The sequence below is a fragment of the Sphaerodactylus townsendi genome, linkage group LG04 (genome assembly GCF_021028975.2).
Source record: "Sphaerodactylus townsendi isolate TG3544 linkage group LG04, MPM_Stown_v2.3, whole genome shotgun sequence".
Taxonomy (NCBI): Eukaryota; Metazoa; Chordata; class Lepidosauria; order Squamata; family Sphaerodactylidae; genus Sphaerodactylus; species Sphaerodactylus townsendi.
In genome coordinates, this window is record NC_059428.1 from 61,137,227 (window position 1) to 61,159,505 (window position 22,279).

General features: G+C 40.2%; 1 protein-coding gene across 2 annotated transcripts in view; it reads left to right on the forward strand.

Annotated features, from left to right (window-relative positions):
• Positions 1-14,792: 14,792 nt before the first annotated feature.
• The window catches only part of NCAM2 (neural cell adhesion molecule 2), a 273,716-nt gene continuing 266,229 nt past the window's right edge, over positions 14,793-22,279 (forward strand). The window contains exon 1 of one of the 2 annotated variants that reach the window (XM_048492570.1): positions 14,793-15,075. In XM_048492570.1, coding sequence (XP_048348527.1) covers positions 15,024-15,075 — 52 coding nt within the window. In that variant the 5' untranslated portion in view covers positions 14,793-15,023. The remainder of the gene's footprint in view (positions 15,076-22,279) is intronic. The other variant, XM_048492569.1, reaches the window with a different exon arrangement.

Consider the following 22,279-nt stretch of genomic DNA (forward strand, 5'->3'; position numbering starts at 1 on the left):
GAATTTGGATCCCCAAGTAGAAGCTGGCATCTCCCAGGTGCTTGACTTCTACTTCCTTGTTGAGTTGGGATATAATCTCCAGCACAGTCAGTTTCATTTTCATGGCAAATAATCCAAGTCATCAACATATGTCCCAGGATAAATGTCCATCTCCCATTTCTGTGCCTGCTATAAAGACAAGGGGTCTGCATTGCCTTGTTTTGAAGTCCTGACTTAGCTTATTAGCATATTTGGCTAGCTTATCTGACCAAGCTTTAGCTGCTTGTTTCAATCCATAAAGTCCTTTCTGAAGTTTACAGACTAAATGTTTATTCTTTTTTCATCCTATGAACCCTGGTGGATTTTGCTTCATATATAAGCTCCTGTTCAATTTAAGCCACCATGCAAAATGCGGTTTTAACGTCCAAAATGCTCAGTTCTCAATAGTTTCTAGATGCAGCAATGCTTTAAAGAGCATTCTAATTGTAGGAAATATTTATTTACAACGATTGCAAAAGATCTGATCATAATCTGTTCCACATAGATCTGAGAGAATCCTTTAGCAACAAAGTCTGGCCTTATATCTCTCCAATCCTGACCTTCCGCGATCTTGTTTAGCTTTAAAACCCATTTTACAACCGATAACGTTCTTACCTCTGTGTAGGTAGTTCTGTGAGAGAGTCCATGTTTGGTTTCTATGTAGTGCAGCTGATTTCTTCTTGTGCTGCCTCTTTCGCACCACTTCTTTGCTTCTGGTTCAGGCATTACAGCTGTAACTCTCAGACCCTCATGAAGCTGGGTTCATGCAATGATGAAGCTACCTTGCAAGGTAGGTAAGTTTCTCAGCTGGAACTTCCACCCTTTGTTAGGCGGCGATGATGAAGCCTGAGCCTGAGGCCAAAGGTCTGTCTGCCTCCGCGCCCAGTAGTCTGTGACCCTCCTCTGCACTCCCACCTGTCAGGTCTGGGATTTTCCCACACACGGCTGCTCCCCTCTTCAGGGTTGAGCATTTTGCTGGCATCTGCATCTGCAGTGATAAGTCATCCTGGGACTCTGGGGCTGATGTAGGATCAGCTGAAGTGGCTATCACGCTCATCTCCCTCTGAATGGTCATCCATCACAGCAGCAGGCTTGCCATCTCTGGGTAATTTCGTCAAACTGCACAACTCTGCATATAGTAATTTGGTTAGTTTCTGGATCAAAATCCTGTATCCTTTACTTTCTGGAGAATAGCCCTTAAAAATATACCTGCTTAACTGCGTATTGGCGAGTAGGGTTGGGCTCCAGCTTGGATCTCTTTTCTTTTTTGGTATGTGAGGCATAAAGCTTTACATCCAAAGACTCTGATGTGTTCTACATTTGGTTTCCTGCCATGCCATAACTCATATGGAGTTAGCTTCTGTGGCTTTGGTTGGCAATCTATTTTGTAGATGATAAACTGCAGTCATTGCTGCCTCTCCCAGTGCTTAACTAGCGAGGGGAAGGCCTGAATCAACTCAGCATGCACGAACTTCATGTCCATTATATAAGCGATTTCTTCTTTCTGAAATTCCATTTTGTTCCTGGCGAATGGGCTACAGTAAGTCTGTGTTGGATCCCATGTTCCCTCAAGAAATTGTTTATAGATATGGAATTGTATTCTCCGCCTCTATCCGTTTGGAAAAACACTTGGGTTTCCTATTAAACTTATTAGAATACCAGTAGCAACATAGTCTCTTAATTTTTTGTTCGTAGGTCTGAGACTTTTCTCTTGGCAAATAATAACACACAGTGTATCTCGAAAGTAGTCATCAATAAAAGACAACAGATAGGTGTTATTACCAGTTGATGCTGCTGGTTTGATTGGTCCACATAGATCCAAGTGAATTAAGTCAAAGAGGCTGCTTAGAGCATCTTTTGGCTTTTGCTTTAGAATGAAGAGCCTAGTTCCCTTTCCTCTTAAAACAACAATCATCAACAATTGGTTATCATTTGGGACAGTCTTTTTTATGGAAATACCTGTTACCAAGTCCTTGCTTTTCAGCTTCAGGATGGCCTTCTTTTATCCGCGGTGGAGCCAAACCTCCTATGCCAGAGCTCCAAAGACTGCTGGGTAGAAGTTGCCTTGGCTGTGCAGGCTTGTGGTTCCCTCACAGTCCAGTTCAAAGACTCCATTTCTTAGGGTACCTTGTGGAATATAGCTCACCATCATCCCTTGAGATAGTGCACACACATTATTCTTTCTAAAGTGAACAGCAAATCCTTTTTTCTGATAGTGTGGGGCAGCTTGATCCTTGGATTAGCCCATAGGGTCTACCGTAATGTAACAGGACATTTTTCTAGTCACAATCTCAGTCTCCATTACCATCCTAGTTGGCAATGTAAAAGTAACTTTGCCCTTTCCATTCACTGGAATCTGTTTTCTATTGGCTAAATACACATTGCATCCAGCATCTCTGTCTAATTCATTTGAACAAAGCAACATCTGGAAGCCATGTGCTACAGAAGCACTGCGCTATCAATAATCCAAGGCTTATATTTTTCATTAGTTTGTATCATGTGGGTTGTGCAAAAGTTGAGCAGTTTTTAGGGTAAAATCCCTTTGTCTGTGTGAATAAGCAGGTGTGAGATGGCTTGCTGCCAGTCTCAGCATTCTTATTAGTCGACACTCCCTCTGGAGGTGACCAGGTTTATTACACTTGAAACAGATGGGTGGGCTTCTCCTTTCCCCTGTGGGATTGGATTTTCATATCCAAATGATTTTAGTTCCATACTTGCCTCTGGCTTCTTGGGCAATGTAACTTGAGCCATTCTTCCCTCTGCTCTCAGAGAGATACTCTTGCTGCTGAAATTCAGACCTAATTAGTCCTAGAATTTCCTCAAATGTGCAGTCTTTTGCCATTCACAGTAGGGGCAAAAGCTGAATATTTCTCAGGCAATGAGCTTAAAAGCAGTCCAATTTTCAGTTCTTCCTCCCAGAACTGTGCCAGTGGTTGCTAACTTATCAATCAGATTCAACCCAATTTCTCTATATGGCAATCAGCATCTCCATTTTCTTGTAATTTGATTGAAAATAGTTGTTTGAATAGACTCACTTTGCTATTTCTGTCTTTCTCTCCAAAGACCCTTTTAATGCTTCTAGCATGTCTTTGGCAGAATCTTGTCCTTTAACATACACCAGTTGTGAGTTTGGCCAGAGTACTAACAATTACATTCATGGCCTTTCATCTGCTCTTTGCCATCTAGTCTCTTCATTTTCCCACTGTTGGTTTTGGTGTAGTTAAAACAAAACCTATGCCCTCTTCCTTTATTTGGGATTGAGATTCTGTAGAGCCATGAGTTAAAGTTCAGGCTTGTAAGCTTCTCAAGAATTGCCTTCATGAGCCATTTTTAATGCAAAAGGCTTTCTCTGCAATCTCAATGAGTCACACACACAAGAAAGAGGAAGCAAGCCTTCAGGCTATGCAACCTTTTGTTACTCGCTAGTCTGTTAGAGCCAGGTGAGCAAGAAAACACAAGAACCAAGGAAATGGCTGCTAGGCCATGCAAGGAAAAAAAAATTTGCTCCAACTTTAAAATATCTGGGCTTCAAAAATAACCATCCTCTGCTACCATGTTAGATTTTGTTTAGAGTCATGGATATGCCCAGTAGTGTGTGTGAATGCAGTTTGTAGAAACTTCTCCAGAGACATAAATGTAAAAGGCAAAACTTACATTTATTCAATCATCTTCAGTTCACAACTTTGTTCCAAGAAAAGGTAGATAGAAAGAACCCTAGTCTAAAGAGATTACTTTCCCTACAACAAGTGGGCTGTGTAGCCATCAGTGTGGATGTGAGAGAGGATGCTGCAGTGGCAAAGGCCCCCCCACTGAGCAGGCTGCCAAGTGACCATGTGAGTTCAAAGGCTAGAGCAGAAGTGAAGCTAGCATGGGGAAGAAAGGAAGTTAGTGGGCGGTCTCCTGGCCCAGACAAGGAGGGCAAACAAGAGAGGCAACATCACAGTTAGAGTGATATACAGAACCCCCCAGTGTCCAGGCATGCAGAAGTCACTTATTCCAACAGGTGAGGGGGTTAATCACACCCTCCTCTGGATATGTTCCAGCTTGTTTACATTCTTCTGAAACGCTGGTCCCCAAAACTGAACAGTAATGTATGTACTTATTTATTCATTTTATTTTTTTATATTTATATCGCACCCTTTCTGTCCTAAGATGAGCTTAGAATGGCTTGCACAAGGTTAAAATGTTAGAAAAGTTCCAATACTGTAGTATAACTTAACATGAAAACCAAATATCCACATAGAATGGTAATCTATTGAGTAACCAAAGACCCCAAGACTACAATCTATGTTGTCACCTATCACAATGTAATCCATTTCTTACAAGTTGTTGGTGGAAAGGGGGTGCACAGCTTGAAAATGTGCAAGTTAGAAATTGGGAGGACTACAATTGGCCATGCTGGCAGGGGCTGATGGGAATTGTAGTCCATAACATCTGGAGTGCCAAAGGTTCGCCACCACTGTCCTAGATTTTTATTCTACTGTATTTGCTATTCCTCCCAATTTAGTATCATTTGCAAATTTTAATTGTGCCCTCTATTCCTTTACCCACGCCACTTGTAAAAATATTGAACAACACAGGTCGAAGGACCGATTCCCTGAAGTAGTTCACTTGTCACTCCTCTCCAAGAGGATAAGGAAACATTTGCAAGCAGTCTTTGGGTGTAATCTGTCAACCAGTTACAAATTCATCTAATAGCAGTGGGATTGAAACCAATTTAACAGTTTGTCAACAAGAATATAATATAGATTCTTATCAAAAGCCTTAATAAAATTAAGATAAACTATACTCACAGCATTCTTCTGATACAGCAAGGTAGCAGACAAGGTAGGTCTAACATAACTTGCTCTTGAGGAACCCATGTTCTTAGTAATTTTCTAAATGTTTAAGAACTGATTGATAATTTGTTCTAAAATCTTACCAGGTATGGACATCAAACTGAAGGATCTTTCCCTTCCTTCTTGAAAATTTACAGAAACACATCTTACTGTGACATGCCACTGAAGATGTCAGCCATAGATTTGAGCAAAATGTCAGAAACTAGAACAATAAAACCAAGGTCACACAATCTGGAAAAACCACACCAGACATATCCTACAATTGATACAGCCTACCTAACTTCCCTAGTCATTTTTGGAGGCCCTGCTTCAAGTAAGTGTGTACAAGGCAGCATAGAAATAATAATAAATAACATGCTTCTGAAAGGTGCTATAATGAGATCTAGTCACCCACTATATGGAACTCTGAAGATGTGTAGATTAATAACAAGTAGTAAAACTTGTATTGACTGGACACTCTAGCCTCCAGCATAAGAGTCTGTGCTGAAAGGACCAGCAGACTGAAAACTGCATGTAAATACAGAATGAGTATGAGGGAAGAGCTGATGGTGAGGAGAGTGCCCCAGTTTATTAGAAAAAAAATAGAGACCTGAAAATTAGAGAAACCCAGGAGCCACAACTAACTGTCCCGTTCAAGAGGCTGGCTGACCAACCAAGATGCTGTCACCATGCTAGCCTTCCAATTCATGGAGGCTTCCTGATGGCTTGGAAAGGTTTGAAATGCAAAAAAAGCCTCCCTGCTACTGGAAACCTACCATTGAGCTTAATGGACTTATGCCACCTTTTCTGTGGTGCAAGCCCCAAGCCCAGACCACCAGCACAACAGTGGCAATGGCCAGAAGGGAACCAACTAACAATGACTCCTCCACTGGCCAAGTCCCCTGACTGTCTCCACCATGCCAGCAGTGGCCACTGGAACACAGAGCCACTGACACCACATCCAGCACCATGGTCTACTGTTGGGGCAGGCCACGGTGGTCATACACTGGTGGATGCACCCTTTGCAAGGGCAACTCCCACTGGCGGATTGTCCCCCCACACACACACACACACTTTGTATGGGGCTGTATGATTCTTCCACCTCTCCCAATGGTTACTTGGAAGTAAAGTAGGAGGTGAGTGAGAGCACTGGAAAACAAATTTGCTAAGTGCAAGGAATCCCATAGGTCTAGAATATCATGCATTCAATGCTCAGCATATTGTTGATCTTGCTATTTCTACTCTACCCACATATAATATTTTAATCACTAAAATGCCTATGTTGCTGCCATGACTGCATAATACAGAATTACCTCAATAAATTATAAATCACATTATTTCAGTATGCATATACAATGCAGCATTTCCATGGGTGCAAGGGTGTACACACAGAGAGCATGACTTTCTCAGCAGCATGAAATAATCCTCCAGTTCCTGTCCCTGGGCTGCAGAGGAGTAGAGAGCTAAGAAAGTAATGTTATATGAGCAGAAGTCCTTCTGCTAGTGGAAACAGCATACTGCATCCAATCAATATCTACCTGCAAGCAATTCCCAATTCATATCAATGAAATAGATCTATCTGCACATGAAATAGATCTATCTGCACAATCCTTTTCAGGAGCTCCTTGTATCCATTCTTCTTCATGTGGGATTGTTGGCTAGCAGAAATAGCTTGATTATAGATACACAGCAAAATATTTAATAAGCAAAATATTCTGAGAATGTTTGAAGATAAAAAAGAAATAATTCAAACATTTCTCATGTTATACTTGTTACAAAAGAATGAAGCAAAGGTTTTCTGAAGCAAAGGTCCTTCATAAAATTGTTTTGACTGTAGCAACATGAAGACAGACTACATTTACAACAAAGGAAAAGGTTTTTCCTCTTTGTGCTAATAAAGAAGCTCAAACCAGCAATTTCTTAGACAAGTAAATGAATAGGTATAAGGATTTGTGACACTTTCAAAACATCCCAAATGTCCTCGTTCCTGATATTATTAAAATATTTTACCACATGAAAAGACTGGCAAGACAAAGATAATAAACACAGTATTGTGCAAAAGGATATTTTTTAAAGAATGTGTGTGTGTGTGTGTGTGTATTAAAATTGTCCAATTCAGATAAAATATGGCTAGATTCCAACAACTAAGAAATGTGAACTCCTCAGTGAATGCTAACTCTCCTGAGGAATGGTATCTGCCAACAAATTGAATACCAAATATCAGTTGGGGAATAGGGAATATGAGCCTTCAAAACAAATTTCCAACTCAAGGACTCTAATGATACTGAAAGAAATGGAAACACAACGGGGAAAAAAGGTTATCAGGAAAAAACCAAACAACAGTAGGCATCAGTGTATCTTTACAAAAACGATAAAGGTCTTAAAACAATAAATGGAAGTGCAGGTTACTTGTACTGGAGCTCCTAAAATATTAGTAGGTCTCTGTGAATTTAGAGGAGCATGCCATTGAAGCATGCTGCCAATCATCGAGAGAAAGAATAGAAAATATCAAAAAGCTGAGGAACCAAGTCACATACAGAATTAACAGATAAATTGTAATGCTATATATTGATCGATTTAGGCAAGCCAGGTTGGAAGGGCAGAGGTTTGTCACAAATGTTGAATGAATGACAAACAAAAACTCATGGTGGATCTACTCCATAGGTGTCAAACTCGCTGCCCTCCAGATGTTATGGACTACAGTTACCATCATCCCCTGCCAGCACATTGCTGGCAGGAAATGATGGGAACTGTGATTCATAACATCTGGAGGGGCGTGAGTTTGACACCTATGATCTACTCCAAGGCCATCTAGCTCAACATCATTCTGTTAGTCACATAACAATATCTTGTCATTTAGCCTTTCTGCCCATATATTAATGTTTGTTCTATTCTACCTAGGTCAGGGGTCTGCAACCTGCGACTCTCCAGATGTTCATGGACTACAAATCCCATCAGCCCCTGCCAGCATGGCCAATTGGCCATGCCATCAGGGGGTGATGTGAATTGTAGTCCATGAACACCTGGAGAGCCGCAGGTTGCAGACCCCTGACCTAGGAACTATGGATAAGCAATTCCATGAGAAATGGATGCAGAATAATCTCTAGGTCAAAATTCATGCTGCTGCTGTTGTGATGTTGTTCTTTTAATAATCTGCAAATCAAGTCTTGTCACCAAATTAATATGAGATCCTTCATGATGCAGATGCAAACAGTCCAACTTGAACCTGGCTGCACACTCTATTCCATATCTTCCATATACTAGTAAACCAGCGTGGTGTAGTGGTTAAGAACAGGTGGATTCTAATCTGGAGAACCAAGTTTGAATTCCAACTCCTCCACCTAAGTAGCGGAAGCTTATCTGGTGAACCAGATGTGTTTCTGCACTCCTACATTCCTGCTGGGTGCCTTTGGGCTAGTCACAGTTTTTCAGAACTCTCTTAGCCCCACGGACCTCACAAGGTGTCTATTATGGGGAGAGGAAGTGAAAGGAGCTTGTAAGTCACCTTACAGGAAAGAAAGGTGGGTATAAATCCAAACTCCTCCTCCTCCTAAATTTAGATTAGGGCTGTTAAAAGCCACCACAAGCTTTCAGTCCCCTCTCAGGTATCAGCCCAAGCAGCATACGGAAGCATATCACATAACATTGTCAGCTCCACAGGCTTCTAGAGAGATAAGGGCCTTTGATATTTTATGCACTGAAAATCCTCCCAAAGCAAATTAAAATGTGTGAACAAAAGTTGGAACTCCATCAGTCTTACATAATGTGTTCTATTTGGCCTTTTCCATGCTGTTAAAAAACTTACTGTTCACAATTTTCCAGTAATGAGAAGATCATTGTGTACAAATTTTTAGCTTTATAGGTTATTATTGACATCTTTACTTACCCCGTTTAGATGTTTCTAGGAATCAGCATATCTTGTACTACCTTATCATCAAGTTTTAATGTAGAAGTGTGTTACCTGCTCTCGGTGCACTTCTTAGTTTTCGTCTTCAAATACAAGATACATGAATGGCCAGATTCATATTTTTTTTAGTAATATAGATACATAAATCATGTGTGAACTTAAATAGCAATTTCCCAGAGTTTTTATCATGTGATTGAGGTGTTCTGTTTCAAAGCAGATTTCTATCCTAATACAGATCTTTACAAAGAAATTTGAACCCTTCCTAAAGCTCAACTCAGCTCTGCTTCACAAATCTAATTATGAAACAACCAGTAGTCTCACTGGGGATGTTCATCCCGACACACAATAAATCTGTATGTGTATATCTTTGGGGTTACATTCTCGGAGAATGAACTAAGCTTTGTATAGTTCTTATATATATTTATATATATATACTATATATATATATATATATATATATATATATATATATATATATATATATATATATATATATATATATATATATATATATATATATATATATATATAAAATATATATATATTGCCTCTCTATATATATTTTATGTATAATATAGGCACGGAACTATAGCTTGTTGTTCCGAGAATAACTTCCCCCAAGATCAGCTGGCCCAAACCCATTTGAAAATTTCTCACAGACACTTACTTTCATTCCACGACTGTGTGTTTTTAACCCATTGCCTGCTGCTGTCCGAAGACAACACACCTGAGACAGGTAAGCAATCATCTTTTTCCTGGTGCACTAGGGCCATGCATAAGAAGCTGCCTGTGTGTGACTGGTCACCCAGCTTAGAATGTTCGCGGCTCACTTAGAACAGTTCCCGGATCAGATGTAGCCAGATATGAGAGCAGTGAAAACAATTGTACATAGAGCAATAACTCTCAGTGGACAGTGAAGACACCATACACAATATTACGTGCCGTGGGAGACTTCAGGTGTGGGTTTCCCCTCCTCACATGCTCAGGGTACCTTTCACTCTCTGTAGCTGCACCCACTCACTCTCACACACACAACATACCCTATTCTCATACATACTACATTCAGTGGAGGGAGAGGGAAGGGATGGAGGGGGGCATCTGCAAGGGAAGAGAAGTGAGGGAGGGACAGAGAGGTGAGGGGCTGACACATCGCGAGGGAGGGGAGGAGGCGCCCGAGGCCCAGCATCTGGATAATGACCCACCCACACCTAGCAAAGGAGGGAGATGGAGGGAAGGAGGGTGTGGCATGCAGAGTGAAGAGCAGGCGCAGGCGGACATGCAGGGGGGGGGAGGCAGTTAGGGAGGGGAGTGAGTGAGGGGTGGCATGCAAGGGAGGGGAGGGAGGAGCCCCAGCATCTGGATATGACCCACCCACTCTAGCAAAGGGACAGGGGAGGGAGGTAGGGGGATGGGTGCCATGCAAGGGAACAGAAGTGAGGAAGGATGCGGCTCACCACCACATCGGCCATACTTCGCGCAATTGTGCACCAGCCACCTGTACGCTTTCCATGAAAGGCATGTGCTACTGCTGGCCTGTAATTGATTTGTTCCTACTGTTCCTTTCCCATTTCACCACGATAAGCCACAGCAATGCGTGGCCAGGTCCCCCTAGTTGTTCATATAATCAGTTCAGTGGAACCTGCATAAATATTATGATGCAGATCCACATTCAGGATATATAATACCTAAGATCTGTAATTGGGATTTATGCAGGATGGAATGGGATTTTCTTGCTTTACCAGTTAAGTTACATGACAAAAAAAAAAGTTGAGTGTCATAGCATCTGCAGAATGCTTGGTAACACAGTTAAAAAGGATCTGGTAATACATGATGTGAAAAATCTCCACTGTGATCTCTGAGAAACTACTGCCATTTAAAATGGACAGTACATAAGTATTTGTTACAAACAATTTTAGCAAATGCTTTCCGTTTCTTAATTGCTTGTGCATATCCTGGCTGGCGTTATAGAATATAGTGCTAACATTACTTTCTTATTGGGGGGGGGGGGGGGGGGGAGACTTTTTTTAGTTTGTGTGTGGAAAATGGTTATGTTGAATGTTTAGGTTTGTCCTTCTGCATGCTATATCATACATTGTTGAACTATAAGAACCTTCATACCGTATGAATCAAAAATATTTGAACTGTAAAAAAAAATGGACAGTACTTGATAGACCAACAGTCTGGTTCAACAACTTGAGATGCAATGCAGATCAGAGGTGCAGGTAAGTCACATGCCATTTTCATAAGCAACTATTTACCCCATAAGGAAAAACATACAAATACCCATACAATAACGATATGTGCACATGAATTCATTACAGTGCACATTCTGGTAGATCAAATAGCTGCTCTCTCCACATTTGCACCAACAAATAGTGTCACAGGGAGTGCTAAACTTCTCTTCTCTGCTTTTGGTGTTCATAAAAAGGACTTTAAAATCACATCATGGGAGATATATTCATGATCCTTCCACAGTCACAGCTAGCTTGGCCCTCAAAGGTTGTTTGCATCTCTAGCTATACACAATACCTTGATCTGCAAGCATACATTCCAGGCTGGAAAGGAATGAGAATCTGTGCTGGATAGCTGATTTCCAAGGATTTGTCTCAGTCTTACAACCCCTTAATTGTCACAGAATTTGTATGAAATTCTAAGAATGGCAGTTGGAGATCTCTGACTGTTGAGAACTGACAGCTGACTGGGAGATAAATTAATGGATAGAACTTGGAGACAGCAGTGTGAGCTGTCAGGAGGAGGATTCTCCTTTGAAAAGGAACACATTTGGGTTCTGGATTAGGAAGGATCCATCTATATATATAAAAAGCTAACAGTGACTTTGTTAGTCACGCCCTAACGCCGAAACGGCTGGACCCCAAATTTTCACATGACGTTCCTCCCCAAGTGGCAATGGCACCTGACCTTCAAGATCAGGCCAAAGTCCATACCTGAATGCCAGGTAAACATCTTTTTGCCTGGCACAACGCGAAGCTGCCTCTGCATTAACTGTCACCCCTTAGAATGCGGCAGGGCCTCGTCTGGTCTGGGGCCTGAGGGGGCTGATGGTAACTGAACTTAGGCCATACCCGCCTTCAGATGGGCAGCAGATGAGCAGTGAAAACAGTAAAGAGGTAATACTGTTAGGTAATACTTGTGGAAGTGAAAACACATACACTTTGCCGTGCAGATGTCAGGTGGGGTTCCCCCACACATGCAGGTAACTTCTCACTCTGCCTCACCCACTGCTACCACATAACACACACATAACTCTCATACACATCCTGTGCCTGGTCTCACACACCTCACTCTGCCCCTCCCTCACATCCTGTCCGCTCCGTCCACCTCCACCACAGCCCCTTTTTACCTAAAAGGACAGCCTTACCTTCTTCTTCAGAAGAAAGCCACAGCAGGATAGGGGCTAACCAATACCTACTGGCTCTGCTTCTTTGCACATGGCCCTTGTGAACCCAGGGAGTTGGCCTCAATCCCCTGAATGCCTCACCACTCTGCTCCTCTGACTTCCTGATCAGCAGCCTGTTTGCCCCCCCAGCGTCTCTGCCTTTACTCCAAACCAGGACTGTGCATGCCAATCAACCAGTCTCATAGGACAGTGGGATTCGTGACTCTTGGACCAGTTCCGCTTGTGGAATGGAAAGGATTACATTATACTAAAAAACAAAGACAATCACCATATAATAATAATGAATTGAAAAGGAAAGAGGGATTCCATTTGTTACCACCCCAAAAGAGCTATGCCATAGGGATCATTTGGACTGCAATGGACATCTGTGTGGGTTGCAGACTGTGATGAGAAGGACAATTGCCACAGTAACACGTGGCCGGGCCCCGCTAGTAACTAATTATCTAGGGAAAGAGTTCTAAGGTTCATAGAGTGATTTCTAAGAATTTAATGGGAGATAGCTCTGGTGAAAGGAGCGATCTCAGGCCAGTTTAATAGAGGAACTGGAGAAATGTGTTAATGTTCATAACTTCTCCAACTAAGGAACCTTTGTTTAAAAGAAGTCAAGGTTTAAGAAATAAACCAGTGATTGCCAAGGGAATCACTCTTAGTAGAAAACAAAAGTTTAAACACTTAAATGTGAACCACCTTTATACATTTGGAGTTACAATATATCACTTGAACATAACCATCTCAAGATTATTAATTCTGTTTTTTGTTACCAAGCACATTCCTGTTATGAAGCTTTACTAGCTGACTTTTAAATTGCCCCAAAAGAGATAAATAAAACCATTTTAAATTTTACTTCAAAAGCCTCTTGAATGCCATATATTCCTAACCTCTTATAGAAAATAAGGAATCTGTCATAATTAGTTGCAATGGTGTTATAACAATTTGTAAGTCTCAACAGAGATAATGAGGATTGGTATGTTAAAAAATCATCATAGTATCCTTCTATATATTGTGCAAGAATCCTGTCCCTTTAATAGAGACTTAATATGTTAGTATTAGTAAGTATTTAGTAAGGCTCTATTAAAGGGACAATACTTTTTTTGCTTTCAGGCAGTAGTTAATACAGTAGTATTCACATCATGCACTTTTCCTAGGCCCATATATTCATATTTGAGCACAAGTTCTCCCAATTGTCATTTCAATCCCATGGCTCCTTTTTTGTTATTAAAAGTTGTGACAAATTATCTTCTCACCATCCCTCATACTTTGATGACTTCCAGATTACGCTATTGTAATGTGGTACCTGCCCAAAATAATGTGATGGCATCAACTGGTCCAGAAATTTCACGACAGATACAAACCAGTGGGATCGTATTACATTCTCCTTAAAAGATATACAGCTTTCCATGTGTTTCTGGTCCGAATTCAAGCTAACACTCCTATTTTAGGAAACACCTCCTACATAATCTCCCAGAAATATTGAAATCAGCCAAAGACATCCTATATAAGGCATTTTAAGTGGATGCTAGGGTGGACTTTCTTAAAATACACAGGCCTTTTCAGTGCGAGTCCCAGGGCTGTGGAGAGCACTAAGCTCACTTAGCATTATCTTTTGCTTCCGTTCAAAGGCAGGAAAAATATTTATGTTGTCCTAGGCCCTTGGAAGCATAGCCTACATATTTTTGCTGCCATATGGGCCATTTATTGAGTTGATCATAACACTGCAGAATTAGTTAAAACAGAAATAACAGTTTTAAATCAGGTTATTTTATGTTGTAAACTTGCTTGGAAAAATGCAATCTTCAATACTGACAAACAGAGACTCCCTGGGTGTAGTCATATCTTTTACAGTCTTTCAGTCCTATTCCTCATGTTCTGTGTTAAATTCGCCCCCGCCCCCGCCCTTTTTCTACTCCATCATTCTCTTAGGACCTATCATCCTGGTGTTATTAATTTTCAGGTATTTTTTTTAATCTCAGGTGTCATTATAGCTAACCCTATCCCCGACCCTAGCCATTTTGTTTCTGGTATTAATTCTGCCCTTGCTTTCAGGCACGTTTCTGAAAATCTTTACAATCTCTCCATCATTTTTTTTTTGTATGCTTTTAGCATATCTTCGGATGCAACCCAGGCATTGCATGTAGTTCCTTCAGGATCAATCGCCACCATCTACAACCTGTAGGACTGCATATCCATGCTAGCGTCCCTTTCAGCATCTGTGTGTGCTTTCCCCTGCAGGCAGCCACTCACAAACTTCCTTCTCTTTGCCTTATCCCTTGCATTTTGCTCCCTCTGGAGACCAGTCGCTTTCCCACAGCCTCGCATCAAGTCACAGATCGCTTTCCTTCACCCCCTTGCACGAGAGTAAAGACTTGAAAGTAGAGTAGAGGCGGAGTCCTTTTGTGGCAAGCGGTCAAAGAACGGCGATAGAGCATTCTTGACAGCATCGCCGGGCTCTGACAGCAACAGCGGCGGAAGAATCTCTTTCGCCACCCCTTTCCTTCGTCTTAACGTTGCCAAACTGAAACCGCTCCTGTTTTTTTCCTAAATAATTTTTTTTTTAAAAAAAAAATACCCTGCATTTGTGCTGGCGGAGGGATACCTCCCATCCCTTCATGTGTGTAGCGGCTGCTGCTGCTGCTGCCTCCTTGATATAGCCAAGCGCGAAGAGGCGCTTGCAGTCACTTGGCGACAGGCGCTGCTGGGGTTGCGGTTTTGCGAGTGCGCGGTTGAGGGCGACCGACCTAAGCATCGAAAGGACCGAAAAGCAGCAACAGCAGCTGGGGCGGCGGCAAAGTAGCGGCTAGAGCGGGCTTTCCCCGGGCTCAGCTCCTCGAACTTGGGAACTGCTCACCAGCGCGAGCTCCTGAAAATGAACCTGCCGATTCTCTACCTGCTCGGATTGTTCCTCAGTAGCGGGCAAGGTAGGAGCCCGGCTTGCTTGTGCTTCTTTCATGCCTTTTCTCATTTTTTCTCTAGCTAACAGCTTGCAAAGGAGAAGGAAAATATTATTTTTTTAAAAAACCCACAGAAAGCAAATGAACTCTAAGTCTACTACCAGAAGCTGCTGTTGGGCCTCCTGAAACTGGGTCTGTCGCGGGAAGCTTGGCTCACTGGGGTTATTTTCTATTTATTTCGGTATTGATGAAGAACAGCCAGAAGGATGCTAACTGCAGTTCCCTTGGAGCTTATCTCTTTCTCTCCTATTATACGGAACAATGGTTGTCCTTGTTTCTTTGCGTCCGATTTTTTTTTTTTTGGGGGGGGGGTATGTGCAGTGAAGGGAAAGGGAAAGGTCGGGGAGCCTTTTAAAATGCATTAATTAATTCTGAGATTCCTTACAATAAAGGTGTGGAAGGGAAAATGGGTGGACAGACCTTGTCACTTAAAAATTCGCGGTCGGTGGGTGGGTGGGGGGTAATCCCTGCCTGGATGGAAAATTTGTCTTTCTGTGTTTCTGTGTGGAGAGATTTCTTCTGTTTTCTTCCCAAATTGCCCTTAAGCAAACATTCGGTTCTTTTGTGTGTAACATATCTGTGTATCTGTAGGTATGCAAACAGCAGTTTTGATGCAAGGATGGTTCTTTGCAGGTATGCATTTTGAAAGTGAATGGTAGTTGTACAGAAAGAAGTAATAAAAGGCAAAGGATGCAGCTGTATGGCAGTGGTGATCATGTGTGCAGTGCATGTGTGTTCAAATGTATATTCAAGTGGCACTTTGGTCAAAACAGAAGCTGAGCTTGGCTTGGATTTGCTCCTTGATCTTACTTTACTTCATGATTCCAGACTTTTTGGAAAGGGGAGGTAGTTCTGCGCTGTGTAAATGTGACACTGGGAACAATATCATTTTTTGATGCCAAATTAATTGCAGCATTTCAGACTGTTCAGACAAGTTTTTGGCATGAAGTAAAAACTGAGTTAAATTGGTATAGAGATTTTTGATTTGCCCTTCCAGTGAGAGGGTTTAGCGTTTTCACTGTAACTTGCCATGTTCCATTTCAGTTTTTTTAAAACAGTAGCAAAAGTGATGTTGTAGAGAAGAACATCTCCATCACAGACACATGTGCTCCCACACATACAAACATATAATTAAAAAAATTCTATCAGCTGACTTGAATTCATTTTCCAGGTTGCTCTTTTCACTGAGTTATTTTGTCCAGCAGGAGGCGATAGAGCTCTATTGAATAGATAAGTTTGTTAATTTTGCAGTGTATCGGCGAGGCTTTTACATAGCTGGAAAAAGAGTGAGTCTGTGTTCTATCATTCTTCAAGCCCAGCTTGACATTTGGGATGTGACTATTCTATTCTGTGTTCTCATTTCAACCCCCACCCCCATCCGCTAGTGGAACTAAGGCCACACAGGGAAATGCAAATTAGTTGCTTAGGCCTTCCACTGCATTCTTTCTTTCCCCATCTTCTAAAAATTCTATTATTTCAGAGCTGCATATGGACTGTTTAAAATAAATATGAACTTTTAAAAAATGCCTATTTGCATCTTGTTGTATGTTTATAAGCCAGTGATAAGAGACCTTTAGGACAGTAACACTGAAGAATTATCTCAAGTCCTTGGAACACAAGTCACTGGATACTATTGTCTTATTCTGAAATGCAGCTGCATGTTTTTGCCAACTCTGGGTGGGCTATGGAGCAACTGCAATAAGTAATTCAGCAAAAGCTGTGAGGGATTTCATTAGATCTGCAGAGAGAGCTAAGCAAAGGAGCACAATGTCAGGCTAGCTATCAGTCCACATCTGCTTAATAAGCTGGTTTGTATGGAAGCTGTTGATGATCATTAAGATTAAGATATGTGCAATAGTGCAGCATGTTATTGTTCTTTTGATGTCCAGGGAGTATTATGGTATTCTATAAACTGCATCACTGCAAGCACCACATTATTTATTTATTTATCTATCACATCACGCCTTACTGTTCTCTGGGGAGTTCAGAGAAGCTTACATATGAGTTCAGCAGGTTTGATATATCCAGGTTCTGGATTCTGTTTGCAGTTTCAAGAGGGCAGAATTGCATTTTGTAATGTCTTCTAATTCAACTCTCTGGGCCAGATAATACTTAACAGCTTCAGAGACTCCGGGGGGTTGGTAGCGTATAAAAATCCCATAAATAAATAAATAAATAAATAAAAATAAGAATGAAATTTATCACTATTTAACAACTTCCAAGGGAAGCTATATATTATTCATTTCTATAAGTCTGTTTGGTGTGTAAAGTATTTTATTCACATAGCAATCCATTTTTATTAATCAATTTACCTTTTTTATTTAAACATTTCTATTTCACCCTTATCCTATTCAGATAAGACTCAAGTCATTGCATAAGGGCTTCAATCTCGCCCTTCTAGGTTTAATTTTAACATGCCATTCTTACCCCAGCAGCACACCACCACTTTTAAGTGTGAATGTCTGGACATCTTCTGCTGGGCATTATCTCCCATAACAACACACACAAATTGACTTTTTGCCTTGTAATTTTTAAATGGTTTTGTTGGCAGTGTCAGGTTATCTATAGTTACAAGCTTCCCAAACAATGATGTAATTAAAAGAGGTCAGGATGGGTGCATCAGGAATTACTGTCTCTCTCCTTCAGCCTTCCTTGGCTAAGTTAAATGGCAAGATGGAGGAGGAATATTCATTAGCATGAAACCAAATATGGAGACAAAACATGTCTGAAAATGGGAATTAGGAAGCAGCTATTCTGGAGAAAATATGAAGAAAGGTATAAGGAAATTTTGTAGATTCTGCTAACCACCTCTAGGATAGGCTGTTCTGTATGCACCTTCAGAACCTTTGAATGCCTTTTTTGCTATCTTGATATTTGATAGGAGTGGGAGCGCATGGGAAGCACAAATAAAGTAGGCAGTAATCACTGGGGTCATTTGCTTTAGATATACAAACCCCCAAGGTTCAGGTTTTATGTTAGCAATATAGTTGCTGTGGAGTTTATGAAGCATGATTGAAGTATATTTCTTTAGGAAGTGTAGCACTGTTAAACTGGCAAAAATGGATAATGTATTTTGTTCAAAGCTAGCAGTTAGAGTGTTCAAAGTGTCAGCAACCAATGGTTTTAAATGACAATATCAAAACATTGGTAGATCTAAGTGATGATCCATGTTATATTTAGATAAGACCCACTTATCAAGAATTCTATTTGACTAACAGTTATATTCTAAAAAATATGTCACTATGTATTTAAAAGATTTGAGGGTTGAAGAATAATATCTGAAAATTAACAAAATAATTTACACAAATTATAGGCAGTGGTATTGGTCCATCAAATACTATTGTTCTGATAACATAACTGATTGGCTACTGTTAGAGTACAGTTTTGTTGCTATTGGGTAATCCAGCATAATTATGGAAAACTCCACATTTAATCGTATGTAATTCAAGCCCAGAACAGACCAGGTTTGAACGGTTTATGGTGGCTAGTAGGATTGCACACCTAAGACCTTTTGTCTTGAACAGAGTTGCATCCTTCTAGGTTCACTAACCTCTACTTATTACAACTACATTGTTAGCATCTTATTTACAGTTATGGCAAACAATTGTTTGTGGTTTCACATTTTCCATGGATTTTTTTTTTGGATGAAGGAACTGGAGCAGTAGTGTCTGTAGAAGCCTGAAGCCTGTGTATCAAGTTGGGGGTTTTCTTCTGTGCCCAGTATGATATGAATAAACCAAAGTTCACTTATTGCTAAATTTCCTACATACTTATCAACACAAATATTACTTCCCCATCTCCCCATTCAAAATTTGTTCTCTGGACATTTATTTAAGAACTTAACAATGGGCAGTTTTCAAAGCCTTCCCACAATATTTAACATTGAAAATGTGATCTGTGCTGGAATGACATTTAGTTCAGGTCAAAGTCTTCTAAGGATTTCTGCCTGAGTGATAGACACACCTTTAGATCCTATCAATTGCTGCTGACATCAAGAGATTAAAAATGATTCTTATACAGATATCTTTTCCCAAACTAAAAGAAAACATATTTTCTAGTTGATTTTGCAATGACACTGATTGGAAAAAAAGAAAAAGACACATTATTCCTCCTTGTTACAATAATCTAAAGTACAGCTCGGGACAAGCAAATGATATCCCAGCCAGCTTCCTGAAAAAAGAACTGGGCTGTTGTTGAAAGGTACTCACGGAACATGTTATTGTGCCAAGTCAAAAGCACTCCTTTGGCTAGAAATAAGTGCATCTTTTCTTTAAAATCAAGGAAGGGTTTACTGTGTGGCCAAAAGAAGTAAAGGAAGTTTGTATTTGGAAAAAGAGCGAGCTAGCTAGCTAGCTAGCTAGATAGATAGATAGATAGATAGATAGATAGATAGATAGATAGATAGATATGCATTGGTTTAGTGGACTGGTTTATTAAGGTTCAGAAGATGAGACAATATTGTTACCTTCCCAGCTAGATTCTTTGTGCAGGTGATAAGGTTCTTTCACTGAATGCAATGACAGCTCTATATGAACACACACACGCGCGCGCGCGTGCGTGTGTTTATATAGAGCTGTCATTGCATTCAGTGAAATATATATATATATATATATATATATATATATATATATATATATATATATATATATATTAGTGAATTCATGACAAATTAACCACAAATCATAGTTTTGTTTATTTAAATTGTTAATTAGCAACATATTATTGTTGCTCTGTTCCAAGCTTTCAAAGTGGTCTCCCCCTTGCAAAACCATCCATTTTCCTGAAGACCCAGAACTTTAAAAAAATTTCTGGCCACTACTACCATTTTATATTGCATGGTTTAGATGATATATTTACAAGAAGTTATCTGAAATACTTGTGACTAGCCCCTATGATTTTCATATTAATTTGTTAGCAACAGCTATTTAGATATGGTTGATGAATTAAAGCCATTTCATTGCCGAAGTACTGGATTTAGAGTAGATCATTTTAACCACAATGTTTCACTGAACTCAGCATCCAAGTCTTCTGGTGTCTCTCTCTGCTTTCCAGTCTCTTTCATATACACATAAATAAGTCAGCAGGGGTCCTCCACTGAACAGACTCAACAGTGTTTTACCGCAGCAAAAACATATTTCCAGAGGCATAAAAATATCATAGAATTTGTGTAAACATGAGTGTTATCCAGGTCTTTGAGGGGGTGTAAGAGAAGAGAAAGAGTAGCAGAAGAAAAGGGATTAAAACAGTGGATTTGTGTGGTAATACAATAGATAACTACTTAACAAGCTGTTTCCCTGGTACCAATGACCTGAAGATTTTCCAAGGATATCCGAGTACCCTTGGTATGGTGTACCAAAGCTTTTGGTATAAGGAGCACTGAAATGTATGATTCTGTCTTCTATCCAAAACAATGATGCACTCTGGCAGAATTCCTCAGAATAGTTAGAGTATGGAAGCTGCATTATTATAGCAGATACTAGGGTGGGAAGGTGATAGAATGGGACATTTCTCTCGCTTGGATTACAGGTCTTCACTGTGCACCTAAACTCATAAAGAGTAGGTGCATGGTGAATATCTGAGGGCAGACTATTCCAAAGTCTGTGGGCAAGCCCTCGTGCATGCCATGCGCTCCCACACCTTGGTGGAGGAATAAATTACAAGTAAATTGTCAACTCAGCTAGTTTCATTGGATTACTAAATTATACTTTTGATATATTGAAAGTTGCTCATAAGCTTCAAATGTACATTTGTGCTTACGTTTATGCACACACACACATACTCATATGCTCTTTTTCTTTCGCCTGGCTTCATATCCATGAGAAGAGAAGGTGGATAAAAGCCAATAAAGGCAGTTCCTGAAAGTCTGAACCATCTTTAAGAGAAATGAGAGCTATGATGTCATGTTCTTTATAAACGATCATTCTCTACGTTAGAAAAAGAAAGTGCAAAACGTGGAAAAATGGAGCACAGAATGTGCATGTGGAAACAGTAGATCTCTATTCACAACAGGAAAAAAATGTGAACTGTTCTGGTTTGGCCACTCATATAAGCCATTGGGTTGACTAAGACCAAAGCTGAAGGGTGTAGACAGCTGTTAACCTGCTTGTCATTGAGTGTTGGAGTGCCCTGAATTCAGAATATGAACAAAACATGCCATATTAATTTCCTGAGTTTAAGACAAGCTTCCTCAATGAATTTTGGGAATGAAATTATATTATTATATAATTTATTTTTATTCTACTTTTCTTCATGGGGGAAATTTATAGCAGCTAACAGGAAAACATAGAAAAACAAAACACAACAGAAACCCGTCAGAATATTACAGAAACAGAATTCCTTCTGCAAGAGCAAGGACCTGTTCCTTATAAGGCAGAAAAACACAATGGAATGCTGCTGCTGCAAATCTCTGGTGTCTAAGCTCCATGGGGCTGGTTGCAAGGACAACTGGTGTGTCTGACCTTTCATTGAGGAAAGGAGCTGTTTGTTCCTGGATTCAGCATCATGGAGTGAAATCCAATGAAATACAGGAGCCCTGGTGTCCTTTAATTTGAAGTACTAACGCAATTAAGACATTCCATTGTGATTCTGTGGTGAATTGTGTAGCTTTCTTGATATAGTAAATTAGTTTCAGTGGTTTCCCCAGAGCCAGAAAGAATAGGTGAAAAACTAAGAAATAATTTAAAAGAAAGAAGAAATTCTCTTCTCTGTCTTGCTTCTTCTTTTCCTTTTCTGCATAAAGGATTTTCAAAAAATATTTTCTCATTTCCATTCTAAGCAAAATGATTGTGGAGTAAAATCATTTTATACATGCTGAAATATACCTTCTTCATTCTTTTTTCGTTCTTCATCCTTTCTTTATTAATATTATTTTGCATTTCATATACACCAGGTCTCTGCCCTATTATTCTACACAGATTTCGGAGTAGTGTCCAGGGGATTCCTGGCTCAGTTTACGGTCTGTTTTGGGGTTTTTGTTTTTGTTTTGGTGATAGTGATCACATTAGAAAAATACATAATAATTAGCACTACAATGTTCTAAATGTTCTTTGTTTTAGCTATTTTCATTGTGGGATGAGAATCTCTATCTAGCCCAGCTCAGTTACGGTTCAAAAGATGGGTGAAGAAAAGAATACCCAAGACTCAGGTTTTAAGAGAAATTTTTTTTTTACTG